Here is a 10,099-nt window from a genome sequence, read left to right as displayed (position 1 = left end):
AGGTAGGATTGTATTGCTATAAACTTCCCTCTTAGAACTGCTTTTGCTGCATCCCATAGGTTTTGGGTCGTTGTGTTTTCATTGTCATTTGTTTCTAGGTATTTTTTGTTTTCCTCTTTGATTTATTCAGCAATCACTTGGTTATTAAGTAATGTGTTGTTTAGCCTCCATGTGTTTGTATTTTTTATAGATTTTTTCCTGTAATTGACATCTAGTCTCATAGCATTGTGGTCGAAAAAGATACTTGATACAATTTCAGTTTTTTTAAATTTACCAAGGCTTGATTTGTGACCCAAGATATGATCTATCCTGGAGAATGTTCCATGAGCACTTGAGAAGAAAGTGTATTCGGTTGTTTTTGGATGAAATGTCCTATAAATATCGATTAAGTCCATCTTGTTTAATGTATCATTTAAAGCTTGTGTTTCCTTATTTATTTTCATTTTGGATAATATGTCCATTGGTGAAAGTGGAGTGTTAAATTCCCCTATTATGAATGTGTTACTGTCGATTTCCCCTTTTATAGCTGTTAGCATTTGCCTTGTGTATTCAGGTGCTCCTGTGTTGGGTGCATAAATATTTACAATTGTTATATCTTCCTCTTGATTTGATCCCTTGATCATTATGTAATGATCATTATGTATGATCATTCTTTGTCTCTTTTAATTGTCTTTATTTTAAAGTCTATTGTGTCTGATATGAGTATTGCTACTCCAGCTTTCTTTTGATTTCCATTTGCATGGAATATCTTTTTCCATCCCCTCACTTTCAGTCTGTATGTGTCCCTAGGTCTGAAGTGGGTCTCTTGTAGACAGCATATAGATGGGTCTTGTTTTTGTATCCATTCAGCCAGTCTGTGTCTTTTGGTGGGAGCATTTAATCCATTTACATTTAAGGTAATTATCGATATGTATGGTCCTATTACCATTTACTGAATTGTTTCAGGTTGTTCTTGTAGGTCTTTTCCTCCTCTTGTGTTTCTTGCCTAGAGAAGTTCCTTTAGCATTTGTTGTAAAGCTGGTTTGGTGGTGCTGAACTCTCTCAGCTTTTGCTTGTCTGTAAAGGTTTTAATTTCTCCATCAAATCTGAATGAGATCCTTACCATTTTCTTAATTGTTTTGGGTTTGTTTTTGTAGGTCTTTTCCTTCTGTTGTGTTTCCAGCCTAGAGAAGTTCCTTTAGCATTTGTTGTAAAGCTGGTTTGGTGGTGCTGAATTCTCTTAGCTTTTGCTTGTCTGTAAAGGTTTCAATTTCTCTGTCAAATCTCAGTGAGATCCTTGCTGGGTAGAGTAATCTTGATTGTACGTTTTTCCCTTTCATCACTTTAAATATGTCTTGCCACTCTCTTCTGGCTTGCAGAGTTTCTGCTAAAAGATCAGCTGTTAACCTTATGGGGATTCCCTTGTATGTTATTTGTTGGTTTTCCCTTGCTAATTTTAATATTTTTTCTTTGTATTTAATTTTCGATAGTTTGATTAATATGTGAATTGGCATGTTTCTCTTTGGATTTATCCTGTATTGACTCTCTGCGCTTCCTGGACTTGATTGACTATTTTCTTTCCCGTATTAGGGAAGTTTTCAACTATGATCTCTTCAAATATTTTCTCAGTCCCTTTCTTTTTCTCTTCTTCTTCTGGGACCCCTATAATTCGAATGTTATTGCCTTTAATGTTGTCCCAGAGGTCTCAAAGACTGTCCTCAATTCTTTTCATTCTTTTTTTCTTTATTCTTCTCTGTAGTAGTTATTTCCACTATTTTATCTTCCAGGTCTTTTGTCCGTTCTTCTGCCTCAGTTATTCTGCTCTTGATTCCTTCTAGAGAATTTTTAATTTCACTTATTGTGTTGTTCATCATTGTTTGTTTGCTCTTTAGTTTTTCTGGGTCCTTGTTAAACATTTCTTGTATTTTCTCCATTCTATTTCCAAGATTTTGGATCATCTTTACTATCATTATTCTGAATTCTTTTTCAGGTAGTCTGACTATTTCTTCTTCGTTTGTTTGGTCCGGTGGGTTTTTACCTTGCTCCTTCATCTGCTGTGTGTTTCTCTGTCTTCTCATTTTGCCTAACTTACTGTGTTTGGTGTCTCCTTTACACAGCCTGCATGTTCGTATTTCCCATTGTTTTTGGTGTCTGCCCCCAGTGGCAAAGGTTGGTTCAGTGGGTTGTGTAGGCTTCCCGGTGGAGGGGACTTGTGCCTGTGTTCTGGTGGATGAGGCTGGATCATGTCTTTCTGGTGGGCAGGACCACATCTGGTGGTGTGTTTTAGGGTGTCTGTGACCATATTATGATTTTAAGCAGCCTCTCTGCTAATTGGTGGGGTTGTGTTCCTATCTTGCTTGTTGTTTGGCATAGGGTGTCTAGCACCGTAGCTTGCTTGTTGTTGATTGGAGCTAAGTCTTAGCACTGAGATGGAGATCTCTGGGAGAGCTTTCTCCATTTGATACTATGTGGAGCTGGGAGGTCTCTGGTGCACCAGTGTCCTGGAACTTGACTCTCCCACCTCAGAGGCATAGCCCTGACACCTGGCCAGTACACCAAGACCCTGTCAGCCACGCGGCAGATGAGTGGTTTATTACCGGGGATTTTAAAGCACAGGTACCAACAGCCAGATGAAGAGATTCATAGCATTAGGTCGAGAACAAAGAAACTTCAATCCTCTTGGAGTTTGGAGCCCAGCACAGTGGCACGTGGAGGCATTCTGCTTCACCAACTTGGAAGCTCTCTGAAACCCCTCCTTTTGTGGTGGCTTCACTACACAGGCATGGTTGATTAAATTCTTAGGCATTGGTGATTAATTCCTGAAGATAATTCTTAAAAAGTAAAAGGTCTTAACTGATCTCTCACTGCTAGTATCTAATAAGATTTACCAAATATTTACAGGTGCACAGTGACACTCTCATGGCTATGTGGAGAAAGCAACTCAGAATCCTCTATAAATAACATTTTGAATTTGATTGTCATATATTTTAGAATGTGATTGATTTCCACTTAATACCTTTTTCAAGTAAATACTTCTAGATAAGCAGCTAACTTAGTTCTGGCCCAATATATTGATTGGCATCCTTAATTAACTAGAATTTCTTTGGGGGCTGTGTTCAATGTGTAAGAGAAAGGGGCCAAAGGCAAAGCCAGATTAAAAGCCAATATCGTTTGTCTTTTTTCAATGCCAGGGAAATTTCAAGGTCATACAGATTCAGCCTTAAGCTCTTCTACTTTCTGCATTTGCAGTGTTACATCATGATCACTGCTCTAAATAGGATGACCTCATTCTAACCCCCTCCACAAGAGGTATTACAATATCCTATGTCAGAGAAAGATTCTGTTATTCCAGCAATTGGTTTACAGAGTTAATTAATGACTATGTCACTCAAGATTGGTGGTTTGATTTTTTTTTTTACTACAAAGGAGACATTATCAATCAGGGTGCCCTGCACACCCAAACGGAATACCTTGACTACTTTCAAAGGTGTGGGTCGGACTTAGGGAAACCAAGAAAGATGATTCATTACCTCTGTCCATTAATAGCAGAGGATTGGGGGAACAAGGCTACCGTCCTAGGCTTGAAGAAGTAAAAAGGAACAGTTATCCTGAGAGACAGCGCCTCCATTCCCCAAATCCAACTGGAAGCCGCAGCAATCTATAGCATCAGCTTCCCAGGGTTCCGAACAGCTGCAGAAGGGATCTGGAGTGGAAACAGAAAAAGTGTAACACAGGAGAGGATGAAATGAAAAGTCAATAAAATCAGTAGTGGTTAGTATCCTAGCAAGCCAAGCTGGATGGTAGCTCTGGGTCTTGACTTGAGAAAGGAAGAAAGCTAGCATTTACTGAGTACTGTTCTACTTACTACTGCTATCTAACATATCAACCTAAATTTAGTACAGTAAAACAACCATGATTTTACTATGCTCCTGGTCAGAAATTTAGACAGGATGCAGTGGGGATGGTGTGTCTTAGCTTCGCAGTGTTTGCCACCGTACCTATGAAGACCTAGATGGCTAAGAATGACTCAGATGCCTGGGAGCTGGAGTCATCTGTAGGCTTCTGTGCTCAGATGACTGGCACCTGGGCTGGGTGGCTCACTAGGGACTGTCAACTGGACCACCTACACCTGGCCTCTCCAAGGGTGTAGGCTTCTTACGCCATGGCAGCAGAGACTCCTGAGAGTGACAGATCCAAAAGAATCGGATAGAAGCAGCATGGTCTTTTATGACCTAGCACACAGCTTCATTTCTGCATTCAGTCCCAGGTCAGGGTAACTAGACTCCGTGTCGTGATGGAGTGATATCATGGTCACATTGTAGAAGAACATGCCAGATGAGAGATTATTGTTGCAGCCATCTTTGGAAAATACAACTTGTCATATTCACATTTACTAAGGCAATATGAACTAATAATTTTGACACTTTCTGACAACAGTTGCAACAAACTGTTTTCCAAGTTAATGGTAAAATTACATTAACCAGAATCCTCTTATTAGCCAGTGTTCTCAATGATTAAACTTTATCTTCCCTTCATGGATTATAGATTTTTAAATGTGGAAGACACTCCCAGAAATCAGCTAGCTCAGCCTCCTGCCCTTAAACAGTCTGAATGTCATTATTCTCATTTTCCTGCAGTTAGCCAAGTGACAGGTAGAAGGAAAAGTAGACACTAGAACTAGACATTAGAACCCAGGACCCTTGGATTTTATTTATTTAACCAGAATTTGATAAGGAATGAAATTATAGATTAAATTTTACCAAATGAACACACAAGCATCAAAGTAGAGGCAGAAGCACCTGGCCAGGTATTGTGTTCCTATAACATAGGAGAAATCAATCTTCTGAGCTGGAGCTCCTCATTGGAGGGTTTGGGCTTAGCTTTGTATCTGTCAAGTGAGAACTCAAGAGCTAGAAGAATAGAAGATTAGTGTTCACCACCACCATTAATTCCAACAGAAAAACCCTGACCCATTGTTATTAATTTTCCTCCATGCACTTGGCACTATCTGCCTGGCCCGTCCATCTGTTCATCTGGCTGCTGGTCCAGCAGATTGACCCATGAAATGTTATTAACTTCCTGGTGGAGACTTTTTATAAAGTTCTGTGCCCTCCTACTACTTCTGGAGTCAAGCCCTGAGCATGCTTATCTTTGCTATCCATGCGCAGAAACAAGGCTTTTTGGGGATGTTTCCAGCCTCTGAGAGTCACCTGACAGTTGCCTTTTATTTTTGACATCAAGCATTTGCCAAACGACCCAAAGTTTTAATGAAACTTCTAAGAGCTAAGCTTTTTCTTTTTTCTCTTCTATGATGGCAGATACATGTCAGCTTTTCTGGCTTCAACCATTTCAGTCTCCACTCCACTCATATTGTCTAAGACTTCTCTGTAGGTGTTCGTGTCTTTCCAGACAATGACTCACTCATTGTACCATGAAAGTTTCTTTCATAACGTTGCTTCCAGCTGTTCGTAGTGCTTTATTTATATGACAAAAGCAAAAGAACACATAGTCTATCAGTTGAGAAAGCCTGAGTGGTTGAAAGGTTACCTATCTCTTTACAAGAATAAAATAGCATTAATTTAACAGTAAAATATTGATGATTCATTTTAAAGGCTTCACTTACTGTTCTCCAACTCCCTCTGACATTTTTAAATGGCGAGATGCAATGTCTGACATCTGAGTATGCAGCCAGCCCGGGAGACTGGAGGAGTCCGCGTGAGGGAGTGTGAGGCAGTAGGTGGTAGGGGAGCCGCCCAGTTCGGGTCCTGCCAGCCTTGTGGTTGTGGGGAAGCCCCTCCAGGTCATGGGCGCTAAAGTGAGGAGGTGACTAGCTTATTGGTGCACTCGTGGCCTTTCCAATTCTGGGCTTCACCAGTGAGCCCACTCGAGGCCTGGATGCCCTGAGAGCTCAGGGCGCCCCCCTCCGTGCAGACTGATGGCTCCATCCCCGGGGCCTCCGTCTTCAGTCTTCTCACCCAGCCTTTCACATTTCACCTGGAAAGAAGCATTAGCCCTCTCGGGGGAGCTGATGACTCTCTTTCTCACTGCCCTTTACCCCTTAGTCCGTGAGGTTCTGGCCACTCCTCTGTGTTTTTGCTAATGATGTCCTAGCTGCTAGCAAAGCCACTGGTCCTTTCTTTTCCCTTCTCAACCTATGTGACTTCATTATGCCTCCGCTTCCTCATCTGTCTAAGAGCAGTAATGATAGTGTTGACTTCATTGAGTTGTTGTGAGGTTTCAGTCATTATATATCATGGTGGATAATAGGTACTACATTATACACACACACACATATATGTATATATATTTGTCTGGGTCATATATAGGTAGTCACACACACACATACACACACACATACACAATTTTGAATAGTGGCCTGGGCAAGGCAAGCACCACATGTGTTAACTATTGTTATATATCCAAAGTCAAATCCAGCCCACACATGTGCTTTGTTTGCCTGTGGACCTGGCCATTCCCGTGTGCTTCTCTTACTTACTTACCAACCCGATTCCAGAAAGCAGCAGTATTATCAATCCCTGCTATCAAAACCCTCTACTTTCAAAAACATAACCTCTCAAACTTCACAACATTATTTTGAATTTTATTCCTGTCTTTCAGAGCTTATAAACTCCAACTAATATAAAGTTCCCAACTCCTCCATCCCTTCATTAAAATAGTAATGTATGATTGTGTTATAACAACTGGTGGTGATATCTGCTTTCACTATATAAATCTCACCTTGTTTTTTTTTTTGGCATATGTGTGTTAGTCTTGTCTCCACAGCTAGATTGTAATCTTTATATTAGACTATATATCAATCTGCCTATATTATCCGTGGCCCTTCCTAAGCAAGATCTTTTCCACCCATTGCCTTCTGCAGCATGAGTAGAGAGAATAAGAGGTCCCCACTCCTCATCCCTACGTTAAAACCAAATACTTTATGGACAACCTTCCCATCAGCTATAGGCATGACCAGGGGCCTCACCTGACACTGAGGATGTAGGCTCGGGATTTAATATATGTGAACCGTTCTGCCCGACCCCCAGGTGTACGCCGCCAGACTGCCCATTGCGTGAAGAAGGGTCGCGGGATGGTGAAAGCTACGTTCTGTGACCCAGAAACACAACCCAGTGGGAGACAGAAGAAGTGCCACGAAAAGGATTGTCCACCCAGGTAAGCGTCGGTAACAGCTGGAGATCTGTGTGTCCGCCTACAGTGGTGGCTGGTTTAACAGTAATCCAGGGCTCGGTGCTGCAAGAGGGCCGTGTGGCTTTGTTATTCGAATAAATACAGGAAAGCTGTCACAGGTTTCTGTGGCTATGCTGTTGGAATCTGTGACAAGCTGTGAAGGGGACATTTTCTCCCCAGAGAGCAGTATTTCTTACAAAGCCTGTGTGATCTGTGTTTAATTCTTTGGTAAGACTTAAGTCCCAAAGCGCTGTTGAAGAGAATGGTATGTAAATCATCCAAAAATTCTTTAGCTAATTGGGCTTGACTTTTCCAAGAGCACTTACCAACCAGTGCAACAGAAGCTTCTAGATAACATGCTGACAGCTTCAGATCGCTGCCTGGAAGAGTGGACTTACAGACCAGGCTTTCTCCACCTCAGCACTGCTGCATTTGGGGCTAGATGATTCTTTGTTGTAGGGGGCTGTCCTGTGCATTGCAGAATGTTTAGCAACATCCCTGGCCTGTGTCTATTTAGATGTTTGTAGCACTCCATCTTCCCCACCCAGGTTGTGACAACCATAAATGTCTCCAAACATTTTTTACTAAATGTCTCCTGGGGGCGCAATCCTCCTTGGTTGAGAACCACTGTTATACAGGTATTCACTTGCTCCTAATCGTATTGGTTCAAGATTCTAAAAGGTAGCTGGGATGTTATTATGAGGGGCTTTTGTTAGAAAGAGAGAGAAAGAGGGGTGGAGAAGAGCAAGAGAGAGAGAGAGAGAGCGAGAAAGAAAAGAGAGAGGAAAGGAAAGAAAGAATTAATTCTGGGGAGTGTCTTCATTCTCTCTTGTCCTTAAACAGGGATGTAGTTCCATTGCAGATTCCATCAGGCATTCATTCCAGTCCCAAGAAGACATATTAAGAAGCGTTTAGTTTAACAGGAGGGAGCTAGTTGGCATAATCAATCTACCAAGTGACAGGCTTAATTCTAAAGAAGAGCTGGAAGAATGGGATAAATGCCAGAGAACTAGGTCAAAAAGAAGAGTCTAGACAAGTCAATGAAGGCAAACAGTGTCAGTCTCTTATAGGCTCGAACAGCGAGGTCCCAGAGGCCAGGGAGTTCTCGTCTCAGAGTCAGGTTGATTCTCTATCCAGTTCTGTGGTTTCTTCCAGGTACAAAGGGGGCTGTGAGGTACAGAGCTGGACCCCACCTCCACTGAGGCAGGACAGAGGTGCACCTGTCCCCTCACCTCGCTGCTGCTCTTCCCTGTAACTCTCTTGCTGGGAAGAACTAGGGACTTGAGCACAGGATTGTTTCTTATCGCTAGCCTTATCTAATCAATAGCCTACGATGCTGCAGCAGAGCTTATGGGCTTCCAGCATACTTATTCTCAGAGTTAATGACTGTTATCCGTCACTTCCTTTTGCCCTCACTAGCTGACTACCACTACATACACGCCTGGGATTCTCACCTCACTTTTCAAAGCCACCCTCCCTGGTGAGTGGCTACCTCTTTAAAAACCACAGCTGTTTATTTCTTGAAGCTAATTTTATCCCTGGGGTTCAGGTTCTCATTTTTTATTATTTTACTTAGTCTGCCTGGGCCTTAATATTACCAGCAAATATTTGTGAAGCATTCATTATTTTCCATGAGAGACACGACAGTGATAATAACCATATAACAGTTACCATTTACTGAGCACTGTGATATTGTGATATAATAAGAGATATGTGTCTGGGTACCTGGTTCCAGGCAGAGCTCCTAATACTCAAGGCTAACTAGCTCTAAGCCTGCAGCAGGTCGACATACAGCAGACTCCTCAAAGAGGCATGTACCTCACCTCTTACTCAATCTGTGTCTGAGGCAAAGCAAGCACTCTGCTAGGTGTGGTGGGCACCAGAAGATTTTGATGCGGGCACTCACCTGCTGGGGCCAAGGTATAGCTGGGGATATTAGCTGTGTCCATAAAAGCAACAGGGTCAAAGAAGATTGTGGATTGAAGATTGTAGCAGCTCTCTATTTTAGAAGAGACATCAATCGATAGCTGACATTTTCTTATTCACCTGTAACTAAAATCTTGGCTTCACTATTTTCAGAATTCAGTTGCCATAGGGTGGTTATCTTTACGTACCTCTGCACTCTAATTACAGAACTTTCTAGTTGAAGGTGACTCTAGAATAAGATACAACCAGTGCTAGGGACTTCCCTGGTGGCGCAGTGGTTAAGAAGCCGCCTGCCAATGCAGGGGACACAGGTTCGAGCCCTGGTCCGGGAAGATCCCACATGCCGCAGAGCAACTAAGCCCGTGCACCACAACTACGGAAGCCCACGTGCCTAGAGCCCATGCTCCGCAGCAAGAGAAGCCACCACAATGAGAAGCCCATGCACTGCAATGAAGAGTAGCCCCCGTTCGCTGCAAGTGGAGAAACCCCACGCACAACGATGAAGACCCAATGCAGCCAAAAATAAATAAATTTATTTAAAAAAAAAAAAGATACAACCAGCGCTAGAAGGAGACAGATACTGGGGCAAGAGTCCAGAGGCTGGCAGACAGGAGATGAGCTGAGGCTGAAGCCTGGTAGACACACAGGAGGAGCCTTGATAGAGGAATTCTTAAGTGATACAGGCTGAGCTCTGGGGACTTGAAGTTGGCCCTGAGTGTAGTCATATGGTGGCTAAAAACTAGCCCCCAAAATATCCACATCCTGGTCCCTAGAACCTGCAAGTGTTACCTTATTTAGAAAAAGAGTCTTTGCAGGTGTGATTAAAGGGTCTTGAAATGAGATTATGCTGGATTACCCACTTGGGCCCAAAATTCCATCACAGTGTCCTTACAGGAGAGTCAGAGGGAACTTTCTCTCCCTCTATCTCTCTCTCTCTCTCTCTCTCTCTCTCTCTCTCTCTCTCTCTCTCTCTCTCTCTCTCTCTCTCTCTCTCTCTCTCTCTCAC

The 10,099-nt window shown here is 42.5% G+C and overlaps 1 protein-coding gene across 2 annotated transcripts in view; it reads left to right on the top strand.

Moving 5' to 3' along the window:
• The window catches only part of ADAMTS12 (ADAM metallopeptidase with thrombospondin type 1 motif 12), a 433,405-nt gene that overhangs the window by 334,151 nt on the left and 89,155 nt on the right, over positions 1-10,099 (top strand). For both annotated transcript variants that reach the window (XM_055086520.1, XM_055086519.1), the window contains exon 17: positions 7,026-7,152. In XM_055086520.1, coding sequence (XP_054942495.1) covers positions 7,026-7,152 — 127 coding nt within the window. The remainder of the gene's footprint in view (positions 1-7,025; positions 7,153-10,099) is intronic.

This window comes from Physeter macrocephalus, chromosome 8 (genome assembly GCF_002837175.3).
Source record: "Physeter macrocephalus isolate SW-GA chromosome 8, ASM283717v5, whole genome shotgun sequence".
Classification (NCBI taxonomy): Eukaryota; Metazoa; Chordata; class Mammalia; order Artiodactyla; family Physeteridae; genus Physeter; species Physeter macrocephalus.
Note: the sequence above shows the minus strand (reverse complement) of the source record. Positions and strands in the feature narration are given on the sequence as shown.